The sequence below is a fragment of the Nannobrachium achirus genome (assembly GCF_963921795.1).
Source record: "Nannobrachium achirus genome assembly, chromosome: 5".
Classification (NCBI taxonomy): Eukaryota; Metazoa; Chordata; class Actinopteri; order Myctophiformes; family Myctophidae; genus Nannobrachium; species Nannobrachium achirus.
Genome location: NC_137814.1, coordinates 40776675 through 40802316, shown reverse-complemented (window position 1 = coordinate 40802316; position 25642 = coordinate 40776675). Strand labels below are relative to the sequence as shown.

The 25642-nt window shown below is 42.9% G+C and overlaps 1 protein-coding gene across 1 annotated transcript in view; it reads left to right on the top strand.

Moving 5' to 3' along the window:
* Positions 1-25402, top strand: part of col15a1b (collagen, type XV, alpha 1b) — a gene marked incomplete at both ends in the record, with an annotated part of 63874 nt that extends 38472 nt beyond the window's left edge. Inside the window, 35 exons of the mRNA XM_080725797.1 lie at positions 27-224; positions 570-596; positions 714-776; positions 2482-2559; positions 3021-3083; positions 3222-3362; positions 3946-4038; positions 5725-5778; positions 7760-7888; positions 8031-8090; positions 8471-8506; positions 8693-8734; positions 8990-9052; positions 9573-9608; positions 10328-10411; positions 10535-10600; positions 11312-11347; positions 11743-11805; positions 12637-12726; positions 13871-13906; positions 14019-14072; positions 14593-14649; positions 15701-15760; positions 16007-16051; positions 18051-18132; positions 18351-18376; positions 18797-18895; positions 18994-19138; positions 19231-19295; positions 19533-19664; positions 20301-20408; positions 21179-21250; positions 21757-21954; positions 24521-24636; positions 25180-25402. Of these exons, the coding sequence (XP_080581923.1) occupies positions 27-224; positions 570-596; positions 714-776; positions 2482-2559; positions 3021-3083; positions 3222-3362; positions 3946-4038; positions 5725-5778; positions 7760-7888; positions 8031-8090; positions 8471-8506; positions 8693-8734; positions 8990-9052; positions 9573-9608; positions 10328-10411; positions 10535-10600; positions 11312-11347; positions 11743-11805; positions 12637-12726; positions 13871-13906; positions 14019-14072; positions 14593-14649; positions 15701-15760; positions 16007-16051; positions 18051-18132; positions 18351-18376; positions 18797-18895; positions 18994-19138; positions 19231-19295; positions 19533-19664; positions 20301-20408; positions 21179-21250; positions 21757-21954; positions 24521-24636; positions 25180-25402 (2940 nt within the window). The remainder of the gene's footprint in view (positions 1-26; positions 225-569; positions 597-713; positions 777-2481; positions 2560-3020; positions 3084-3221; positions 3363-3945; positions 4039-5724; positions 5779-7759; positions 7889-8030; positions 8091-8470; positions 8507-8692; positions 8735-8989; positions 9053-9572; positions 9609-10327; positions 10412-10534; positions 10601-11311; positions 11348-11742; positions 11806-12636; positions 12727-13870; positions 13907-14018; positions 14073-14592; positions 14650-15700; positions 15761-16006; positions 16052-18050; positions 18133-18350; positions 18377-18796; positions 18896-18993; positions 19139-19230; positions 19296-19532; positions 19665-20300; positions 20409-21178; positions 21251-21756; positions 21955-24520; positions 24637-25179) is intronic.
* Positions 25403-25642: the final 240 nt, after the last annotated feature.

Genomic DNA, 25642 nt, shown 5'->3' with positions numbered 1-25642 from the left:
TTTATGTTCCTACTCTTCTACTCCAGGGTCAAAGGATCTATAGGGGCCCAAAAGGCGAAAGAGGAGATCAAGGACCACCTGGTCCCCCTGGTCCATCGGGTACGTCTTCTCCTTCTGGACATGGGAAGTTAAATGAGCCCCAGGTTCAGCCAGGCCCCCGGGGGACACAAGGACCAACAGGACAACCTGGGCCTACTGGACAGCCAGGGAAAGATGGACAACCGGTAATTATAATACTGTAATTTAGTCCCCACTCCTTTGAGGTATGTTTTTGTCATTGTACATTTGCACATACAGTACATTTGATTAGTTCCTCTGCATCTACCCAGTGCCTGTGTTTGCTTGTGTGTGTGCACTCACAGACCATAGAGTACAATCACACAAAAAGATTAACCTTCTGTGTCATTGTGGAGTTTATTATGCTTTTAAACCCTATATATACTTTGTTGACCTGGTTCCCCCAGGGGTCTGCTGTCTGCTATTTTCCCCAAATGTTTGTCTATCGTGCCATGTCAAGAAGTGTTCATGGGGTTAACATTGGCTCTTTCTCTCGTTCTCTCTCTCCTTAGGGAACCAAGGGTGATGCAGGAGTCCCGGTATGTTCTTCTTTTTTTAACCCGTTTTGCAATCCATGTCCTGTCCTGTTCTTGTGATTCCTGTGCTCCCCCCTTCCCTCTGCGACCCGCACTGAATTGTGTGTTGTTCTCATCCAGGGAGAGAAAGGACCTCGGGGGTTTCCAGGTTTGGCTGGAGAGGCTGGGACCAAAGGAGAGAAGGTACTGTAAATAAACGTATATTTTTGTCGCTTTACTATTCTACCATGCTTGTGTTACCTTACGGGGACTCTGCCCGTCCACTGAGGGCCAACTTTTATTCTACAGTGTCAGGCACTATCCATCACTGTGTGTCATGCATTATCCATCACTGAATGCTTGGCAGTTTTGTGAGCCTTGATTTACAGCCCGCTACGTGGCCTTCTAATCTAGTCCCATATTGTGTTGATAAGAGCAATGGTCACCCAGTTATGGCCATTTGAACTGTTAAACACTGCTGTAACACTGCTATAGTGGCCCACATGTTCACCATAAGGCCTAGGATAATGTTACATCTAGGAAAGGTAGTGTGTTGTAATGCCAAGAGCAGTGTGACCCTTCTGTGACTGTGACCCTATAAACCCAGCCATATTCACAGATTCATCTGGTGGGGGTCTACGGATCACCCTGCTTTGTTCAATTTTCCCAGGTGTTCCATAATCTAACAGTTAAAGTTTAACGGTGCCATGAAACAAACAGCAGATGGATAGCCATGAGTTACAGTTGTGGCTAAAAGTATTGGCACCCTTGCATTTGTTTAAAGAAAACACATAATCGTCTAGATTGCGCACAGTGAAGGAACATCAAGGTCTCTGGAGATGGACTTGGAGCCTTCAGATTGACCATGTTTGGCTACAATCTCACCTCTGACCTCCTGACAATTCTCTCCCTTTTTATTTGGTCCATGCTCAGTGTGTGACACAAAACAGCAGAATGAAGGATTTACTCCATTTAAACCGGGTGGATTTGTGTTTACTAAAGATTAAAATAAACTTGGACTCACCACAGGTGAATTCCAGGTGAATTCCAGCTTGAAATTCAAGTACAGTGTATTTAAGTATGTATGCAAATGTCTTTGTAGAATGAGCTAGGATTCTGTATTTATTCTAGTTTTCATCATCATCATCATCATCATCATTTATTTAACTCACGACCATGATCACATGGTAAGGAGCACAGATTATATACATACAGTATACAATACATAATAATACAATACAATATTAAAACAGGTATAACACTCTTTAGGAAAGCACCCAATTTACAAATAACTTTTGGCTTGTTGTTTTGTAGTAATAATGTCAATTTCCAGATGGCTGGGTTATGTAAAACTTTGGCAAGTATTTTTTTCTAAAATTCACTATGCTAGAGTTCTTGCATTCAAACAATACATGGAACTCATCCCTAACTCTGTTGTCATTACATAAATTACAAAATCTCTGGCTTCTTTCCAACCCTTTTTATCTGCCAGTAATCTTTGGTATTCTTGTGCAGGTATTTTTCCAGTTTAAACTCTTGTTTAAACTCCACATAAATGTCACATGATGTCATGCTGTTAAGTTCACTTTTCCACTTTTGCAAAAACTGATCTTTCATCCTTTGTTTGACCGGTAGTGTTCCCCAAATAGGCTACTGTATTTTGATGCAAAATATGTTTTCATTTTTCAAGTTTCTGGAAGATTGTTTTACAAATGCAAGGGTGCCAATACTTTTAGCCACGACTGTACATAAAACATCTTCCAGTCATAGCTACAGCAGAATGTACTGTAATATATTTTTCCAAAAGAGACGTGATGAACTAATAGTAAAACAAAGCTAACAGATTGAACACTTTTCTTTTTTGCCTCCGCTCACCAACAACCTCCACCACCTGCGTCCTCTCATTCAGGGAGACCCAGGAGTTGGCTTACCGGGGCCCCCAGGCCTCCCCGGCCCCCCTGGACCCCCAAGATCCCGCAGTGTACCTGTGAGTAATCCACCTAAAGACAATACCCAGAAAGATTACGATATCTACAATGTTAGGCTATTTTGTACGTCACTGAATGAGTACTTCGACATGTATCTGACTACACACTTTGTGCTTACCATCCAATACAGTAGTAGAACATTAAACATGTTAAAAGGACACATTTTGTCCTTTAGCGACCATAAAAAGTGTTCAACTAGCTGCTAGCTAGCAATATATATGACAGAGCTACAATAACTTCAAAACATTCTACTGAGTTAGTATTGGACTGTCTGTTGAGATTTCCATCTGTGTGTGTGTGTGTGTGTGTGTGTGTGTGTGTGTGTGTGTGTGTGTGTGTGTGTGTGCGTGCGTGCGTGCGTGCGTGCGTGCGTGCGTGCGTGCGTGCGTGCGTGCGTGCGTGCGTGCGTGCGTGTGGGTGCGTGTGCGTGTGCGTGTGCGTGTGTGTGTGTGTGTTTCAGTATGGAGCCGATGCCCTGGGCTCTGGCTTTGAAGACTTGGATACTGACACAGAACTGCTCAGGGTAAGGAATGGACCTGTTCTCACCACTAGATGGCAGTGAGTTCTAGCAACAGACAATGCAAAGAAAACCTTACACTTCCTACCTCAACCCCCAGTGATGTGCTTAACAACATGAAAACTCTTTATTTCTCTTAATCAGGGTCCTCCCGGCCCCCCTGGGCCTCCAGGGCCCCCCGGACCTTTGGGCTCAGGAGAAGGCATGTCTTCTGGGCATCCCGGAACACCCGGTGCCCCTGGAAAAGATGGCCTGGATGGGCCCACAGGCAAGCCTGGAATACCTGTAAGTTACGTTGGCAAATAATATAGAAATGTGTCATTATAACTTGTCCTTATAATGTTATAACAACATTTCAACTATTAGAACAGTTAGCTCAGACGTTTGTGTTTAAAACAATGACAAAATGCTGACTCAATAACATTTAAATGCACCAGGGATGGTGCATGTGTGCATGCATACTGTACATATCCCCAGCAGGGTCTATACTAGGCCTGCCCCTTACTCTTTTCCCTCTCCACCAAATCCTGTGGTTAATAAAAGCCTGGTTGGTTTTAGTGCATTGCTTTGACATGCAACCAATGTATTTTCTAATGTGTTTTATCTGAATCAGTCTGTTGTTTCGGTCTCTTTTCTCTCCCTCATTTCCATCTCTGTTCCTAATACTTTGTTGCTTAGTTAAATTGAACGTGTCATCAACATTATGTTTGTCCTGTTTTATGTTTTTTTTGTTGGTTTGTTTTGTCAATAACTAGTCTGTCTTGTCTCCACTCTCTGTCTCTCTTTGCTTCATTTTTCACATGTCCACTATCCATCTTCTTTTCCACTTGTCCTTCTCTCTCTCTCTCTTACTGCGTTTGTGTTCCAGATTTTAGAGGATTGGTTTAGTGGTTCTGATACTGATGATTCAGATGCCAGCTCGGAGGTCACTTTTAAGGTCGTCTCAGAGCTCGGCTCTGGAGTCAGTACTGATTTCAGTTCTGGTTCTGGTTCTGGTTCTGGTTCTGGCTCTGGTTCTGGTTCTGGTTCTGGTTCTGGTTCTGGCTCTGGCTCTGGTTCTGGCTCTGGTTCCGGGTCTGAATCTGGTTCCGGTTCCGGTTGGGGTTCAGGCGAGGTATACTGCTCTGGTTCCCTCTGTGAACCAGCAGGCGCTAAAAGGCAGACATACAGTCAACAAGCTTAAGTATTGGCACAGTGAGCTAACACTTTAGCAAAACCACTAAGTGTATTTATTTTTGACCACTTAAGCCCCATTTCAAATAAAGCTGAGACAGCTGATCTACAAGCTCAAAACACCATAGGAGGTATTGCGAGCTTGTAAATTGTTTGCAATTTTATTTACATTTTTGACATGCCCAAAATAGGGATGACAAGTTGACAGCGAAGAAGAACGTATTTCTCATTGCTGTGTAAAGAGAAAAAAGAGCAGTTTTCTTCCTGTCTAGAAAACTTTAAGAAATGAAAAGCACTCCTTTGAGTTGAGTTATTAACCAGAACCTTCCACATCAAATAACACCCAACTTTAGCTCACTGTTTTAAGTATTCAAGCTGACAGACTGACTGTATATGATCTCCAACCATATTGTCTTCACTAACGGCTGGTTGGTTTAAATGGCTGCTGGTTCAATTCAATTCAATGCTCTGTGGGTGCGTGTGCGTGGCTCTGTGCGCGTGGCTGCGAGTGTGTGCATGCATACGTGTGTGACTGTGTGCGTGCTGGCGTGTGTGTGTGTGTGTGTGTGTGTGTGTGTGTGTGTGTGTGTGTGTGTGTGTGTGTGTGTGTGTGTGTGTGTGTGTGTGTGTGTGTGTGTGTGCGTGCGTGCATGGGTGTGTGCCATTCCTTTGCCCCTCTGCAAACTCGTAGCAGCCACATTTGCTAACAAGTTGATCTGTTTTGGATCAAGAACTGAGGTCAATTCAATTCCATTTCAATGCAGGAATTACACAGTGAATTTTGAGCTGAAATGGAATTGACCTCAACCCTGTCAATGAAATTGGCCTGCTCAGTCTGAGCTGCCATTTTTGCTTTCTTCATCCAACATGGTTCATGGAGAGAATCTGCCTTTTACACTGGTCTGTTGTATTCTCTTTGTATTCTTTGACCCTATTCCAAGGGCTCTTAGACAGGTTTTCAAGGCATATTGATGTGACTGAGAATGTGTTGAAATGGTTAAAAGCAAATCAATGTACAACAATCAAATTTGCTTGCAATTATTGTAAGAAGCTTGTGATCACTTCCGTTTTCAAATTTAATACAGTTAATAAGTTCATCTCATCAGGTTATTAACTTATTCAAGTTAATCATTTGATGAGCTTTTCAAGCAGTCAAAAAGATGCAGTCACACTCACCACCCCACTGTGCCTTGGGATTTTGTCATCTATTAAAATGGATGAGAACTTCTCACATACTCTATGGCAATCTTCTACTAACTGTACAGTGCAGAAATCTGACTGTCCTTTGCTCTGGTGCAGTTAAGTTAAACCAGGCTGGCTGTCCTTGTTGGAATGGCGTTTATCAGTGTTGTCCCTACTGGAATGGCTGAAGGGACAACCAATGGCGAATGGACATCACATTTACACTCATTCTTACTTACAGCTTGTGTCTGTCTGTATCTGTTTCTCTCTGACAACGTGTCTTTCTATCCAGGGAGCAGCAGGAAGAGATGGAATTCCAGGTCTCCCAGGAGCTGAAGGATTGAAGGTAAGACCTATGATAAACTAGAAAATGAACTTCACCAAGGAGTCCGCCTGTCCATATAAAGTGTTGTGGTGCCATGTACACAGGCATGTTGCCTTATGGGAAAGTAATATTTCTATCACACTTTAAAATACTACTTGTATATAAGACCAGTAGTTCCCGAACCTTTTAGCCTGTGACCCAAAAGAGAAATTAGACCTTTGCCCGGGACCCAAACTAGTGAAAACAGCAGATCTACTAGCTCACAACACGTCGCTTCGCGCTGCGTTGTGAGCTTGTAGATCGGCTATTTTCACTACTTCTTAAACATTTATAACACAAAATAAATAAAAAATAAGGGACCCATAAAAATGTGTCCATGACCCACAAATTGGTCCCGACCCAGTTTTTGGGAAACAGGGTGCTGATCTGCAAGTCGGCGACTTTGAGTCCATGCCACAAAAAACAGAAAGTTGAATGCGAACTGCAGTAAAAAGTTAATAAGCTCTTCCTTGCCTTATGACAACTCTTTTCTCAGTGTTTCATGACCCCTAGATGCTGTATTTACACTCATATTTATTATGGTAACTGGTAACAATTATGGTACCCATCCATTGTGTCCTGTATAAAAAGGTTGGATGGGGAAGGAGAGATCATTATGTATTCATTATAAAGCCCTCCAACACAGATCACCTTCTTAAATACTAAACTAGTAACAAGCGGCCCTAAAGGGCGAGGTTGCACCAATTCTTTGCCACCTGACCAGTGATGTATATCGGACCAGTTACCCATATATGGAGACCCCTGGTACCCATGTACTTGGAGATATGCTGTGAGAGCCCAAACATGCTTACTCAGTTATTCGTTATGTGAAAGTCCTATGATGTCTATGACATCTGACATCATACCCTTTTGTGCCCATATATGGAGATCCCTGACATCACAGTGATGTCAGAGCATGATGTCAGAGCGGCAAACCCATAGACCGTAAAAAGTGTACACGTCCAGATGGATTCAGCATGTGCCGTTTCACATACTAAACTGCGACCTTCGGTCAAAATAATGAATGAATCAATTGCATTTTTATGGTGCTTTTCCAAGTGCTCATAGCGCTTTACAATGGTTCATTCATTATACATTGGGAATAAATGAATTAATACTTAGATACAAAATAGAATCAAAATATCCTGTTAACAATGTTAGTGCCCTGGGCAAAATGGCGTTCAGATATGTAACATGTATTAACCATGACTATGTCATTGTTAACAACTCCAAAGCAATACCTATTCTTTCTTTCCTTCTTTTCTTCCATCCTTCCCTTCTTGTTTCTTTCTTTTTCTTAGGGTGAAACCGGTGCACCTGGACCAACTGGACAAAAGGTAACTTATTGATCAGATTGGGGGGGGGGGGGGGGGGGGGGGCTAGCCTGCTCCGGACCAGGCTAACAGCCAAGATTAGTTAATCCAGTGCCATTTTGTTCAAGTTTTGTGAAATAGCTGTTAGTCCAATGACTCCAATTGTAAACTAATGGCTTTTTCCACAGTTAATTCAACACATATGTTAGCATATAGACTCATTTGAATTACCCTGCATTAAAATAAAATGAAATAAAAATACAATAAGATATAATCAATTTAATTATAGGCCTATTACTGAAATAAGTGTGTGACCACGAAAAAAAACCTTGGTGGACACAGACACTATAATTATGTGCTAGGTTGTAGTTGTTTTGTTTTGTAATCATAAGTTTATTGAGTTTCTGCTACATTACTTCTGCTCTTCATTCCATTTAAATGTATTTTTTATTTGAATTAAAGGTTTCATGACATGGTGGTTTTAAAGTTCTGTTTTTTTGGGTGTAATTGAGATCAGAAAACCTTTTGAAAATATGTTTTGAAATGTTATGTCATGAAACCTTTAAACTAAAGAAAGGCAAAACAAACATTGGTTGATTTTGTTCAGATGAATACTCTCCATGATAACCTGTCCTGGGTTCTGTTCACAGGGTGAATGTGGAACTCTGGGCGTGGCCGGGACCCCAGGGGCCAGAGGTCCCAATGGGAAGAGAGGCCCGAACGGGACCCCAGGACCACCAGGGCCCCCTGGACCTCCAGGAACCAGATTCTTTGTAGAGGTAATGCATCTCAACTACACCTAGACAAAGATAAAGCTGCTGTCTTATAGGATGTGAAATTAATCACTTAATCACTTACGGCGTGTGCGTGTGCATGTGTGCATGTGCGCGTGTGCGTGTGTGCGCGTGTGTGTACTTTCAGGACTTGGAAGGATCTGGGAAGACTGATATGCTAATTGGGTCTGGAGTCAGAGGCCCACAGGTCAGTGTGAGTGTGTGCATGCACAATGCACATGCATTTACCTACTGTATATAAGTTCCAGTTTTATTTGATGTATATTGTCACTGCCGGGCAGAAACCTTGTATCTCCAAGTTTCAAATTTGTATGTTTTTTTTGCAAAGTAAAGCCCTGCTTCATCATACAAGGCCGTCGCACAAAAGTCGTGAAAACAGCCGATCTACAAGCACACAACGCCTCGCACCACGAGGTGTTGTGTAGATCTGCACAACGCCTCCGTTGCTTGTAGATCTGCTGTTTAAATCATTGTAAAAATGATAAATACAAAACAAACCGTTTTGCGATATGCTCATCTTCTTGCCTGTTTTTTGTTTGTTTGTTTTGTTTACTGTTTACTTCCCAGGGACCCCCTGGTCTGCCTGGCCCACGAGGACCTAAGGTAAAACCTTATGCATATGTATTCATTTTATGTGCATTGTCGCTGCATTAAGTAACTATTATTTTGTTTGTCGGTAAATATATATACTGTATATACATGTGGATAGTTCGCTGTTGTGCAAATACAAAACAGTTTTGATTATGGTTGCTGATTGATTGGGTGGATTGTCTCTCGTGTCTCCTGCAGGGTGAGGACGGGCTTATGGGAGCTCCAGGGTTGTCTGTCAAGGTAGGTTGACTGGCAGCTTCTCCCGTTCAAATCCATGGACTTGAATCTGTCACCCAAAGATTTCTCACATCATCCTTTCTCTCCCTCTCTCTCTCTCTCTCTCTTTCTCTCACTGTTATCCATCTTACCTTTCTCTAACTTTCAAGATACATTTTTAAATCTTTCAACCTGCTCCTTTTGCTTTTGGACTCTGTGCCATATGTACAGATGTATGGATGTGTCTCTGCTGATGGATGATGTGTGCTGTAATTCCAGGGTGAGAAAGGGGAGTCTGGACCAGAGGGATTGCCAGGCCTGGCCGGACTACCAGGGGCGAGGGTTAGTAGTAGTACTGTAGATGCCATCGGTATCAATGTTTAACCCAGATTTACACTTACTGTAGTTGCGTGCTGTATGCACCGAATATAGCTGATCTGCTATTTCGGTGTGCAACACCATGGGCAGGGTTAGCCCAAAGGTTAGCTGAAAGGTAGGCAGGTGCGCTTCCTCTGGACTCATTCATGAGCAATCAGCCACAGGAACGACTGATTAGAAAGGTTTAGCACACTGAGGTGGAAGTGGAGGCACTCCAAAATAATCTTGCAATCTTGCATTTTGGAGTGCCGCCTCTTCCACCTTAGTGTATTCACTTTTTCGAAGTATATAAAGCCCTTTAGTGTCACCAAAGTATCTCTAATAACTGTAACAATCTCCAGTGATACAGTAGATCCTAATTAGATGGCTGCTGCGGCTGCTGATGAATGGCTTTTAGACATTGCTTACTCTTTCTATCTCTTTCTCTCTCTCTCTCTCTCTCTCTCTCTCTCTCTCTCTCTCTCTTTCTCTTTCCACCCCATAGGGTCTCAAGGGAGACACAGGAAGTCCAGGACCTCAGGTACAGTAGCTGATCTGTAAATACGCAATTGACAAGTTGGTATAGTTTCAGAGGAACAGTTGAACTGTACTCTTGTGTAGCCAGACAATCAGAGAATTCCACCTACCTGCATCGCTAAACCAATGCAAAGACTTTAGGCTGTGCCTTCAAGTGGGATGGTACCAGCATTGGTTTTCAAAGCATAGGTTTGTTATCGGTTGTCTTCTCGGGCATCAAATCACAATCATTGAATTTACATTTTGCCAGACTTACGGTATCAGTCGCCAGAGATCTGTGATCATACTAGTTTGTATGGGGGGGGGGGGGGGGGGGGGGGGGGGAGATTGACTCTCACGCTCTGACATCACGCTCTGACATCACTGTGATGTCAGGGGAACCAAATCCCTTTTATTGCCATATATGGAGATCCCTGTGATGCCAGAGGAACCAAATCCCCTTTATGCCCATATATGGAGATCCCTGATACCACACTAACAGAATACAATACATATATGGCCATCACTGGCCAGATGGCCAAGACATGGCACAACCTCGCCGCTTTTTGCCCTTAGGCGTCTTATTGGTATCTTAATGTACCACATGCTATTTACATTTCTGACGTATAGAATAAAAGTATACAATCAATCAATCAATCAATCAATCAAAACGTGAGACTAGTTGTACTATATGTGGTCATGCTTTGTCCAGCATAATGAAGTGTTTATGTTTGTGCTCCACAGGGTGAACGTGGTATTGATGGACTCAACATCCCAGGACCACCTGGGCCTCCCGGACCCCCTGGGCCTACCATCAACCTGCAGGATGTATGTACACAAGCATACACAGACACACAGCATGTACACTTTTCATCGCTAACTTTGCCCTCACATTTCTATTATTGTCCCGTTACACTAACATGATATGGTTGTCACATGTTCTATCTGCAGCTGCTTCTGAACGATACAGAGGGCATCTTCAACTTCACTGAGATCAGAGGAGCGCCCGGGCCAATGGTGAGTAGTTCTCCCAAATATGAGCCAATGATTTGGAAGAGGTACCCCTTCTACGCTCACTCTGGCAGGGTTTTGAAGATGGTGGGGCCTGGGGCACTTGATATTCAGCTGGAGGGGGGTACCTCCCGGGCTCCCACATTAGTGACATCATCTGTGAACAGTGATCCGTAAGTTAGACGTGAGCAACTTGCAGGCATGACTTATAAAAGTTATGGCCTGGCCTGGCTGTGATGTTGCACTGCATTTATGTCATTATGTCAAATGCCTTGATTTCCAGATGAAAACAGGGGCTGACTCTACTTTATACTTCACCTACTCTTTAGTTTCTTAATGCAGTGTGTAGTAGCTGTAGGCTAACCGAGTGCTTAGTTCAGCTACATTAATGAAAAGGTTTTGCTGAGGACTGAGTTACATACTGTACCATAACTTAGGGATGTTGGGTTTGAAAAGTTCCCTTTCATCCAGTGCATCCTCCATACATACTGTAGTTCCTAGCTGCGTTTTGATATAACTTTGGCTGCGATGTGGCTCTTTGATAATGCTGTATGAGCTTTTTGAATATTTGCCAGCTTGACCTTTAACCCAGCCTTGCTGTGTGTGTGTGTGTGTGTGTGTGTGTGTGTGTGTGTGTGTGTGTGTGTGTGTGTGTGTGTGTGTGTGTGTGTGTGTGTGTGTGTGTGTGTGTGTGTGTGTGTGTGTGGCATGTTGCAGGGCCCTGAAGGCTTGAATGGCAGAGCAGGATTCCCTGTAAGAACCCTTATTACTACACATCCTTGTGCCTAGCATGTGTACCATATTGAATCATATTCAATATGAATCATAAGATTCAATATGAATGATTTAATTCAATATTAATCACGTTTGGACATGAGATTGATATTATTGTGTATATTTTGACTGATGACAGTGATACTGCAGCTTCCATGTGTTATTTCATCCATCTTCACTCGTTTCAGTCTCATTAGCAATTAATTACTGCTCAAACTCCAGTAGCATTTTAAAAATACTTCTATAAAGATGACAGATTGTCAGTGGACAGCAACAATTTGTTAGACTGCAGTATACCTACTATTTATTTAATGATCTTATTTGCCTTCTCCTGTTGTTCTCTTCAGTGTCTCATGTTTTAATTGTCCCCCCAGGGCCCTAGAGGACCAAAAGGAGACATTGGCCCTGCAGGTATTATGGGGCCACTAGGACACAAGGTAAGAACTATACCAATATGTGCTTTGTTTCTCAAAATCTTTTCTTATTGCACCAAAGTAAGCCTGGTCACTATCAATATCCATTTCAATTACCATTTGCAGGGTTCCCACGGTCATGAAATTCCTGGAAATATTTTGAAATTAGAAAAATAGTACTGGAAAAGTTTTGGAATTCATCAAGGGTCCTGGAAGGTCCTGGAAAAAATAGCTATGCATTGTCTTTGGTTATTGATTTTGTTAATACCTCTGAAATGACAAATTAAACATGGGCCAAATTGTGAAATATTAGAGGCATAAATTGTGAAAATAGCCGTTGCGAGGCGTTGTGAACATGTAGATCTGCTATTTTCACAATAGAACCGTGTTATACAAAATTCCTCAACTCGGGGGTCACGGCCTGAAAAGGTTGAGAACCACTGGCATACACTATTTGGGCATTGCGCGTAGGAGTAAGCGACTTGTTATTGAGCTGAATTATTGTTATATAGTCCTGGAAATTGGGTTAAATATTCTGGAAAAGTTTGGGAAATTAATTGGTAAAAAATGTGTGGGAACCCTGCATTGGGCATCAGTCCTTAAGAGCAATTTGAATTAATGTGTTGGTGCAGGTGAACAGAAACCATCTGAGTAGTCATTATGTAATTAATTAATTCAGTTATCCAGTTTGTATGGGGTTAGGCTTCTGTGCCGAACTGCATTGGGCATTAAACATGGTTTTACTCATTTGACAGAAATGGTCGGAAAGCGTGAGCATGTTTGAGCAGATTCATGATAACAGACCAGGGAAACTGGTAATGTTCTAAATTGTAAACCTGTAAACTTTATTCACAGGGAGAAAAGGGAGAGCCTGGAGTGACCATTGCTGCTGATGGATCTATCATATCAGGGTTGAGAGGCCCCCAGGGACCCAAAGGCCCCAAGGTGTCTATTAATGGAAAACAAATCTTTTAAAAATGTGACTTTCGTGGCAAAGGTTGAAATTATCTGCATTTAATGTCCTTCTTTCTGCACTTTTGCCTTTTGTCTTTCACACTCGATTTCTTTTTTTCTTTTTACAATTTTATTTATACATTTTCAAGTTTAAGTTTAAAGACAATACATATAATTGATCATCCTAGCGCAGGGGTTTCCAAACAGTTTCAACTTGAGTACCAAAAGTGAAAATTGGTGTCTCCTCGGGACCCAAACACGATTATTAAAATTGGCTAATGGAGGGAGGGAGGGAGGAGGGGGGGGGGGGGGGGGTTAGCAGGTGGGCGAACTACGTCACAATACTCAGACATAACAAAACAAACCTGATAAGCCCATATGGGCTATAGACAGGATCACAGCCATGTCACTATGACTCATAGCCATAAACAAACCCGATATGCCCCTACAGTATATACGTATGAGTCAGAGTTGACCATAAACAAATCCAATACTCCCATATATAGGCATATGTGGAGATCATCATGCCCATATATAGTCATGTGCATATATGGGGTGACCGACCTCAACCTCGCACAATGACAAGGACTCAAGGGAGTGTGGTACTCACCGCTGAGCCGTTTGGATGTGCAGTTGTCCAGAACCACTGATCCGACCGATACCTCCATATAGGCAATAGAGTTGTACAGAACTGCCGATCTTACCCCATATATGGGCATGCCAATATATGGATATACTGTTGACATCAGGGATCTCCAAAAATGGAACACAGGTAGACAGACAGAAAGACGTGTACAACAGGTACTATGACAATGCCCCTGTAACTATGACTCAGACATATCGATCGGATCAGCAGTGCAACGCGGGTGTGAGGGCCGCTACCGAACTCTACCAGTAGGCCACACCTCTAGTCAATAATCATTTCACATCATGATTGTGGTAGATGTGCAATTTTCACTATGTTTTGAAAAATGTTGGCATACCTTTTTTGCAAGAAATGTAAAGAATAAATGGATAGCTGACTCAAAATGGGTGGCAGCCCTACCTGATCTGTATGTCCTAGCTCATTATGCCATTAATCCTTTCCATCCTATTCTCAATTTATGCTCAATTTAGTTTGTGTGTGTATTCACAGGGTGACCGTGGTTTTCCTGGATCTTCAGGACTTATGGTGAGTTATTTTTAAATGAAAGACTGAATTGATGAAAGATATGATTCTATGGAATTTGTTTGATTAAATATATTTGTGTGTATGTGTGCGTGCGTGTGATTACTTGTTTCAGGGACCAATGGGCCCAACTGGATCTAAAGGAGAATATGGCTTCCCAGGTCGAGCCGTGAGTAAAGTTATTGTGTTATTTTGTTTAAACTTGGATTAGAGTCAGGAAATTACTCTATTGTGTGGCCATCAGGACAAGAAAACCGATTCTGTTATATAAAAATGTCTTGTAGATTTCATGTGCTTTAGGTAAGATTTGTATTATTGAAGTTCATTTAAAAAAATACAGTGAATTAAAGCTGCAATGCGTAAGATTCATTCATGTCGTACCCTGGTTTCAAACCCTGGTTAAGTTTTTTTCTGGTGAGCTAATCCCATTTCAGCACAGGAGAGATTCATCTATCCATCTATCCATCTATCCATCCATCCATCCATCCATCCATCCATCCATCCATCCATCCATCCATCCATCCATCCATCCAGCACACTCTGTGTCATATATAGTATAATATATTGCCTTTCCACTGAGCCAGAATAATAATATTTAGCTTCCTGCCAACCCTCTCTTCTCTCTGTGTTCCATATCTCTGTCCGTCTGTGTTCCTCTGTATCATGTCTCTGTCCCTCTGTCTCTGCAGGGCCGGCCTGGTATGCCTGGGAGACGGGGAGAAAAGGGGGACACCACTGGTACACCGGTAAGAGATTAAGAAGAGTCAAGAGTTATATTTTATTTATTAAGGCCCTGCACTTTTGAAAGGATCACTGATGCTTTCAGGCAACTCTATCAGACAGGAAGTAATAATAATAATACAAAATCAAACCTCGGTTCGAAGTGAAGCAGTGAACCTTTATTCTATGTGTTCTAGAGCTTAAGAATTCTGAATTCTGAATGAATTAATGATTTTATCTGGAGGGCCGAATTGTCATGTGAAGCTTGACCAATCCTCAAAGTATGGTCTCATTGGACATTTTTAATCATCCAATCATCAGACCGGGACGGACACTACACACATATTCTGGACGTACGGGACAGATAAAACCTGTTCATTCTGGACTGAAATGACCATATATGGACATGGGGACACACACATGGGACACACATTTACGGACAGATAAAACCTGTTCATTCTGGACTGAAATGACCATATATGGACATGGGGGACACACATTTACGGACAGATAAAACCTGTTAATTCTGGACTGAAATGACCATAAATATGGACATGGGACACACACAAAGCCACTCCTTGGAAGCGGCTTTCACCGCTTCAAAAAATAAATAATAATAATAATTAAGGCTGGGACTTTAACTGATTAATTGCGATTAATTAATTACAGAAAATTAACGCGATTAAAAAAATTAACGCATTTTAATCGCACTTAGTTTTTGCACCACAGAACCTTCAGTTTCGGACATACCGATCATAGCGATGCACCAACCAAGAAGAGACAACAAACGCAAAGGGAGAAGTAGCCAATCAGAGCGCTTTGCTTGGCCCAGTCGATGCGAAATTTACATTTAAAAAACTCACTCGTTGATTCACTCGTACAACAAAATGTGTTTTACTTGAAAAGAAATGCTTCTCAGGTCAAATATTGATGTGCGATTAAAATGCGATTAATTGCGATTAATTAATCACAGAGCCTGTAATTAATTAGATTAAAATTTTTAATCGCATCCCAGCCCTAATAATAATACCAGAGAGAATCTAGCCATTCTTCACTAACTTTCTCTCTCCTCTCCAGGGACTTCCTGGTCCACCCGGTCCACCTGGACCTCCAGGAAGAGTTATTGGGCTCAACGGAGTAAGTATGACTCTGTGACATGTTGCTTCTCTCATGAACATTTTCATTTACTGACCTTTGGGTTGTGACAAATGGACAACGTCACTGTGTTGGTCTGGACAAGCAAACGTTTTCCAAGACATGCTTCTCAGGTGTGAATTTAGCATTGCTTTGGTGTAAAACAGATCATGTTAAAATGTTCAACTCAGTTGACGATGTTGATCATGTAGTCTGATGTGTCTGGGTGTTCTCCTCTGAATCTCAAAGACAGTGTTCCCGGTCCGCCCCCGGCCGCACTGCAAAAAGGGACTAGTAAGTGTGACCATCTGATCGGTCCGTTTGGGTCTGAACCAGGCGATCTGGTGGGTCTGTTGGTGTGTGGGTTTGGTGGCATGGTGGCCCTCTTGTCTGTGCTACAACAAGCTCCTCTTCCTCCCACTTAACCTCCTCTCTCCCCCCCTCCCTCCCTCCCGTTAACTCCCCTCTCCCCGCGCTGTCGTAATCCTATAATGTTCTCTCCCTCTCTCCAGTATCACCTCTTGGATGAGGCTTATTCAGCTATGATGTAGGCTGAATGTGACAGTGCTTCCTCTCTACTTGCCTCCTCTTGCCTCTTGCCTCCCTGCGCATCTCAAGGAGGCGAGGAGAGAGTGAACACTGTTGATATTCAGACTCTGTGACTTGCTAGAGCTGGGTTCAATTTAACTTTCTTACTGAATAACTGGGATCTGGCAACAGTCTTATTTTAACCACTTAAACCCTATATACTTTGTTGACCTTGGTCCTCCAGGGGGGCCTGTACTTGGTCCACTCCTTTTTTCCTTCTACACCAAATGTCTTTGGTCACAACGTATCACAATGCTGCACATTTTTGATCTGCTATCTTGGCCGAATATTTGCCCCCAGAATAGGGACACTAGGGTTCATGTGTTAAACGTTTGTATAACTGCTTCAATTTGGAAGATAATCCACTTGCTGAATAGAAAGTGAATAGAAAGTGAGTTGAACCAAGCCCTGGTGTCCTTTGGTATCATCCCCACACAGCACCATCCTGAGTTTCTCTCTGAGAGTGGGTCTGTTTTACCAATCTGGCCTTCCTTAGTCTTCCTTAGTCTGTTAATCTTGAGTTCAACTAACACTCAAGATTTTACTGAATCTTGTGGTGGTGGTGTTGGTGGTGACTGCCTGGCTAAATTCCAATCAACCCTCAGAGACTTGAATGGAGAGTTTCATAGAAAGCTGTTGCAGCTGTTGTAAAGTTCAATATAGTTAGTAGACACTGGTGTTCCTATAGCACCAAGAACTACTAACTGAACAACACTATTGAAAGTCCAGCCAAGCAGGGTAGGGAGACAAACACTCCTGATTGGAATATCAGCTTTTACTTTTGGCTTATGAGTGTCAGAGTGGTGAAAGTTGCTGATATAAATATATCTAAAGTTGGACTTGATAATAAGTTAATAGGCCGGTTCTCAAAGTGGAATCCTTGAAGGTGGCCTAAATAATCCCCAGTAAAAAGGAAAATAGTTTTTTGTATTAACCAGAGGTTGGCATAATGCGAAACTGAATAAAATGTTTTAAGTTGTCTCAAGACACTTTACATACCTATGGAAGAGGTACCCATCCCCTATCTTATTCATATAATGTAGATTATCATCCAGGCATTCATCATTAGGTTGGTTACAGAGGGCGATCATTTATTACATACCTATATTATTTAGATACAAGGAGAAATGGAAAAATAGCATTTGATCAATGCAGCAATTCTGAGTACCTTCACTGCATACTGGTATATATTAAAAAACCTTGTGAATCTTGAAAGTTCAGCAGCCAGTGACAGGTCATTCACCTGTGACACATTAGCACACGGTTGCACTGGCACCGACTGCCATATCAGCCCTAGGACTCATAACTGACACGACTTATCACCTCCTCGGCTGTTGTTCTTGGGGGGTCCGCTTGCTGTGGAAATAATAGGGCATAGCAGTAAACCACGCCCACTGCTATGCCATATAGGCTAATACTGTATATGACACCACCTTCTACAATCCTGACTGTTATGTTTTCGAGTCTCCAAGTGATGAGGAATGGTGGAGGGAAACCTTTATGTGCTGCTGTCCCAGCTTGTGTCCTCTTTTAACAGGTGTTTTCACTGCTGGTGGCAATGTTTTAACCAATCAACGTCCCTTAATGCCTCTGGTTCTGTGTCGTTCCTGTTGTTTTACATTGTGTTTACATTGTGTGTACACTATACTGTGTTTTTTAAATCACAGCCTGTCCCTTTAATGACATGCAACTTGTGTGTGTGTAGGGGTCTGCAGTCAGCAGAGGTACATCTGGAATTAAGGGAGACAAAGGAGACATGGGGTCACCTGGAGAGCCAGGCACACCAGGTAGGAAACGTGGAAATGAAAATGGCTTACCTCACACCAAACCATTTGTAGCCCGCCCCACACAGATACTGTGTCCTAGAGATGCACAAAATGGGCACTCAAGTTTAAAGTGAAAGAAACCCCTAGCTTTTCTCAAATATTAACAGTAAATTAAACTTTATGATGACAAAAGTCAGCTCTGTTTGGTTCATTGTCTTCTTGATTTTTCATCTCCTCAGAACCCATGTTTCCTGATGGAACTATGGTGAGTCCTACGGTCTTAATCCCGCTGCCCCAAGGCTTTTGACACATTTTCTCATTATCTCTTCCCCTTCCACTAACACTTTTAAATCTCATCTTAAGACGCACCCTTTTCCTTAGCATTTGAGAAATTGTTGAAGTTTTACTGATTTGACTTTTATTCGTTGTGGAGCACATTGATCAACACTTTGACCCCCAACTAAAATGTAATAATCTCTTCAGGGCAGTCTACTTACCTTCCAAATGTGTGCGTGCATGTCTGTCTGTCTGTCTGTCTGTCTGTCTGTCTGTCTGTCTGTCTGTCTGTCTGTCTGTCTGTCTGTCTGTCTGTCTGTCTGTCTGTCTGTCTGTCTGTCCGTCTGTCTCTCTGTCTCTCTGTCTGTCTGTCTGTCTGTGTGTGCATGTGCATGTGTGCCTTCCTCAGGGAGACAAAGGTGAGGATGGCTACAAAGGTGAGAAGGGTGACCAGGGGGATGCAGGCCTGCCTGGTCCTCCAGGCCTTCCTGGGCGGTCAGGACTCGTGGTGAGTTTCTCTATCTAGTTTCTATCAATTTCTAGCAATATTTGAAATACTTTGTTTCTCATGAATAATTATTAAAAAATGTATGTCTTTTTCTGCAGGGTCCTAAGGGTGAGTCTATCGTGGGACCCCCAGGTGCTGCTGGTGAACCTGGCCAGCCTGGGTCTCCTGGGTTTGGAAGACCTGGTGCCCGCGGTGCCCCCGGACCGGCTGGTCCCCCAGGACCTCCTCCTGCCTATGGATCATGTATGTGGGGCAATACATACAATCAACTCAGCATTTATAAAATCTGCTGTAAAAACAAAACTCAATCAATTGAATTTGCTATCAATTTCTAGCCGTCACCGTCCCCGGACCCCCTGGCCCCCCCGGACCACAAGGAACCCCAGGATACGCTAACCCAGTAAGTCACTGATGTTTACAGGTCTCTGAACTCCAGTGGACTGGCGCTTGACATGCTGTGAGGTTGTAGATCTGCAGTTTTTGGTGTGCGACACTGACGTGCAACTAACAATAAATCAGGCTTAATGATTTGTTCTTGGTCAGTTTACCAAGTAACAGAATCTGAATGTGTTGAATCTGAATGTCATTGATTTGATCATTTTTATGAAACCTTACTGATGTGTGTGCTGTGATTCAGGTGACGACCTATAAGACGGTCCACACTCTGGCCAGAGAGAGCCACAGGGCGGCTGAAGGCACCATGGCCTACGTAACTGACAGAGGAGGAGAGCTGTACCTCAGAACACGCAACGGCTGGCGCAAGGTTCAGGTATGTACTACTAGGGTATTCACGAATAGTGATTTTTAGTATTCGAATTATTCGACCTCAAAGTATTCGAATAGTCGAATATTCTACAGGACTGGCCAAACTGTCAAATATTAAGTAAGCAAGAGGCGAACATTGTGAAAATAGCCGATCTACATGCTCACAACGAGGCGTTGTGAGCATGTAGATCTGCTATTTTCACAATATTTATCTGCGGAACCGAGTCACATTAAATGTAATACCTACAATTCCAAGTGCTTGTCAGGGTGGGGGTCCCCAGTTCAAATATATTTATTTTGGGGGTCACGGCCTAAAAAGGTTTGAGAACCCCTGGTATAGAGCATTAACAAATTCATCCAACAGGGGCATTGACAACTCATTCTTATGACTTCCTATCTAGCCAAGCATTATAAACTATCCATTTTTTAAAGAGAAAACAATAAAAAAAATAAAAAAATAAGCAAATATTCGACTTCGGTGAACAACGTCGAATAGTGACTTTTATATTTGAATATTTGGTGAATGCCCTAGTATGTACATCTATGTGCGCGTGCATGTGCATGTGCATGTGCATGAGCATGTGCATGTGCTTGTGTGTTCTTGCTTGTGTGTTCACGTGTGCTTGTGTCCTGTCCTCAGTTAGGAGAGTTGATTCCGTCGCCATCGGAGGGACCCTCCTCTGAAGCAGTGTCTCAGGCTCTCAGCAGACCAGGAGAGAGTAGCAGACCTTTCAGAATCCACAGCCAGGTACATGCACGCTCACACACACTCACACACACACACACACACACACACACACACACACACACACACACACACACACACAATGGAAATTGGACTTCATAGTCTGTGATGTCAGTCATCTATGACACGTTAATGATGTAGGACAGTGGTCTCAAACTTTGACATTTGAAGGTGTCCCCTTAACTTTGACAGTGTACAAATTAGGGTCCATTTGGTTCCATGCGTACAATGTCAAGGTTACAGACTCGTAAGGGTCAATTTAGACCCCCACAGAAGAACCTAGAGAGTTCCTGAAATCCACTTTGAGAACCACTGATGTAGGACTCCAGATATGGGCCAGGTTTCAGCCTGATCGATTGCCATTGACTTCCAATACCGTATAAAAGAATGTTCAATGTTTCTAAAAATATCAAATGTACTTCATGTGAAAACAAATGCATGGAGGTACTTCCTTGGCTTACTGGCAGTGTGCAAAATATATTTATTTATTTATATTTATAAATCTAAAATAACATTTCCTGGGGCATGCTGGTAGCTGACCGGATAATGCTTCGACCACAAGATGTTCGATTCCGGCTTTGGAGACCTGTCACCTGATGTCTTCACCCCCCCTCTCTCCTTTCTGGTCTCCCTACTCTCCTATCAAAATAAAGAAAAAAGAAGAAGGGGGGGAAGAAAAAAAACAGGAAGCCAAAAATAGTATGTTTATGGAAGCAGCTGTATTTCTGTAAGTGTGAAAAGATTTTTTTTTAATATATATATTTGCGGTGTAGGAGCTACAGGAGCCGAGTAGAGGATACCAACCCAGCTATAAGCTGCCAGAGGCTGTCAACTCTGTACCCGGGGTGGGTAGAAAACACACTCTCGCGCTCTCTCTCTTTCTTTCTCTCTCTCTCTCTCTCTATAGTTGTGGTTCCCAAGCTTTTAAGCCTATGACCCAAAAGAGAAATTAGAAGTTTGCCCAAGACCCAAACTTAAACATTTCTGTTCTAATTTATGGAATTTCTTAGATTTTTCTTTGATTTCGTCATGAAATCACTGACAATATCATTGAATTTAGTTTTTAATTCATGGGAAAAAAATGCTTTTTTGGGAATGTTTAATGAACATGTTTTGAAATAATGAATAATTAAGAACACATTGTAGGAAACAAATAATAAAGGGAACCATAAAAATCTGTCCGCGACCCACAAATGGGTCCCGACCCAGTGTCTGGGAACCAGTGCTCTATTAGGGATAAGCTACTCCTTTTTGTCTTTCCTACTTTCTTGTCGTCTCTTTCCTGTGCTCTCTCTGCCCTCTGTGTATGTGTGCATCTGTTGTTCACCCTTCCATGCTGTCCCCCTCCCAGCTCCATCTGGTGGCCCTGAACGCCCCGCTGAGAGGTGACATGCGTGGCATCAGGGGGGCAGACTTCCAGTGCTACCAGCAGGCTCGCAACATGGGGCTGACGGCCACCTACAGAGCCTTCCTGTCCTCACATCTCCAGGACCTGGCCACCATAGTGAGGAAGGCTGACCGCCACGAGATGCCCGTGGTTAATCTCAGGGTGAGGACACACAAAACACACACACACACACACACACGCACGCACACACACACACACACACACACACACACACACACACACACACACACACACACACACACACACACACACACACACACACACACACACACACACACACACACACACACAGTGTGACAACATCAAGGTCGGCCATCTACAGTACGAGTTGATTCACAGTGATACATGTACTGTACTGGAGGGGTTTTTCAAAGTGGATGAGGGGGCACCCTGGGGTGCCGTGATGGCAGTCCATGGGTGCCGCAAGATAATTTCATAATATTTGGAATATATTTGGACACTTAAAAAAATATTTAGTATCATTTTAAACTTGAAGTACAAAGTTATTTTCTGTCAGTTCTTACCAAAATGGCTATTATCTCAACGTTCACATTCAAACAGTTTCTCTCCTCCAGGTGAGAGAGTGAAGAGCCCCTTGACATCACATCCCCATGCCCAGTCTTTTAAGTCTAATTCATCATCAGTAGATCTGTGTTGACCAGATGCAAATTGCCATGTGTGGAACAGCTGAAGTCCCTCACCAACCTCAATTGAGATAAGGGCGACAGGTCTCCCATCAGTCGTCGTGTTACCTTGAGGTGCCTGGGGTGGTTGGGGATAGGATAAAAAAAAAGTGTTGCGCACATCCGTTGATCATTTAAAGGCAGGTGCTTAACTACAAATGACAAATCTTGGATAAAAAGAAATGTTTGCACAGTGTAGCTCCCTTTGAAATTTGTATTTTGGTACCACCTGAGTGGGCTGAGCGACGTTTCAAGAACAGTGCTCCTCTTCAGACCAGTTTGGCATAACAGTAACACCATCTTAAATATAATCCAGAGGTCAAGTGATCACCTGATAGATAACCTGTGTGCAATTAGGTTGAACATTTCAGCAAACACACCAGCTGCCATCAGGGCCTGAATGTTCATCGGATGTTCACTCACTCTGTCTGAGCACCTCAGCCACTGAGAGGTCTGGCCACCTCAAGTGGGATTATCTCTGGCGTTTTGGGGCTGTTCTCTTTAGGGCCCCCCCAGACAAACAGAATTCGTACGCAATGTTGTGGCATTTGAGGAATTTATGACTGTGACGAGGAACAGCCCAAATTTGCTCACGAGGCACAGTTTTTCTCCTGTCGTGTGGAAGCGCCTGCCGATATGTTAATTAGCTTTTTTACGACCTTTTTTACAACCCACCCGACAGGAGAAAATATCAAACTTGCTTGAAAATCACCGCACAGCGGGGTAGAGATCCAACAGTGATCCGGTGTGGAAACGGATAGTGACAATACGAGCAAATCTCTCCTTTTTCCTTCCCTCTCTCGACTCTCCCTCTCTCTCTTCCTCCGTCCCCACTCACTCCTGTCACTAGTTATTAATATTATTTTCATAAACATCATCATATGATTAGAACCTACTACCATTTAAAGTTTGTATCATGATCTTATTTTTAATGTCACTGGTTTAATTTCGTATCGCTTCGCAGCGCAGCCCAGCAGCAGCGCCGAGGCGCTTTGTATTATAGCAGATTGTTGAGTTTTGAAAGTCACTTTAAAACAGTTCGGTTTTGCATGCAGGAATAAATCAATGATCAGCGTCTTTGCGCACAGTGCGCCATGCAGTTTGAGTGGTTATAGACACGTTTGTTTATCCAGAAACATATCTTTTATGGCTTTGTTTTATTTACGGTTTGGGAGATTCAAGGCCAACACAGCGGGGCGCACCGCGCTATTGTTTATGCAGTGATGCGGTGAACGGCAAATCAAGCTTGTCGCTGACAGCTGCTGCTCTTCAGCGCTGCGCTTTGAGGGAGGCGTGATTTATTTTTAATTTTTTTGTCTCATCACGTCTCGCACCAGATTTCACCACAGGGGAGTCGGAGGAGAGGTCTTGTTGTGTGTGTGGGCCTGTCGCGCGTCTCTCGCACAGCGGGACACACAACCCAATAATCGTCAAGACTGAGGATGGTGTAGTGTGTGTGCTCATACGATCCGATGAAAAAATTATAATATCTTATTGTAGGCGAAATCTCTTAGTCTGTAGAGGGCTTAGTCTACACAGCTGACTCTCCCATTGAAGTCTGTTATTGTCTGTAAACACTGCCCTATTCTCCTCACATCATTGCTGTTGAACTCCCACTCTATTCTGGTTCTCCCGTTTGGCTTTTCTTTTTTTAATATATCTTTTTATTGATTTTTTCCCATTATAAAATACAGGACATACAGGGATACTGTATATAAGACAGCACATCGAGGAACAAAACAACACATACAACAAGATACAAGACAAAACAAACCCTAACATGTACCCGTTTGGCTTTTCTGATGTAGATGTCAGAGTGGGATTTTGTTAAATCTGTTGTAGTCCTGGAGCTGTTGCAAGTGTCACACAAGTGAAGTGGCGTGCAAATGCTGCCATTAATCTACGGTTTCTGTTTGAAATATTCAAACTGATTTAATTGAAACGTCATCTATGCACTTCCTGATACAATCTGATAAAAAGTAAAAGTCTTAATACTCACTGATGTTATTCTCCTCTCCTCTCAGGGTGAGGTGCTGTTCAGCAGCTGGATGTCCATGTTCTCTGGGAATGGAGGCGTGTTCAACCCAGCCACACCCATCTACTCCTTTGATGGACGCAACATCATGACTGACTCAGCCTGGTAAGTGTGTGCGTGCCTACTGACGTGTCTGCAATCTCAATCTAGAGTCTTTAAACATGTCAAGTCTCCAAAGCCGGAATCGAACAGAGGTGCTGAAATCTTGTGGTCGAAGCATTATCCGGTCAGCTACCAGCATGCCCCAGGAAATGTTATTTTAGATTTATAAATATAAATAAATACATATATTTTGCACACTGCCAGTAAGCCAAGGAAGTACCTCCATGCATTTGTTTTCACATGAAGTACATTTGATATTTTTAGAAAACATTGAACATTACTTTTATATTGAAAGTCAATGGAATCGATCACTGTGTACCCAAATCTGGAGTCCTACATCAGAATCTCTCACAAACCGTTCGTTTTGTATTTATTTAAAATTGTGAAAATAGCTATTTTCACTAGTTTTCTGCGACAGTCTTGTATGATGAAGCAGGGCTTTACTACAAAAACAACGTACCAGTACACATTTGAAACTTTCGAGGATACGAGGTTTCTGGCCGACAGTGACGATATGCCCTCTCTCTCTCTTTGTGTGTCTCCTAGGCCAGAGAAGTTGATATGGCACGGTTCCAGCACAGCAGGAATCCGTGTGACCACTAACTACTGCGAGGCGTGGAGGACAGGAGACCTGGCAGTGACAGGCCAGGCTTCCATGCTGCAGACGGGTCGGCTGCTCGGACAGCACACCCGCTCCTGCTCCAACCACTACATTGTGCTATGCATAGAGAACACCTATGTGGACAACACACATCACAGGAGGAATTGAGGAGAGGGGAGAGCACATTTGTAGGCAATGCACACACACGCACACACACACATGCACACACGCAAACAAGTGCATGCACACACACACGCACACACACACACACACACACACACACACACACACACACACACACACACACACACACACACACACGCAATGCAGGAAGTTTAGTACAACATACAGGTGCTCCATTGTTGAAGGTGAACAGCAAACATTTACACACAAGCTTTCACATGTGCC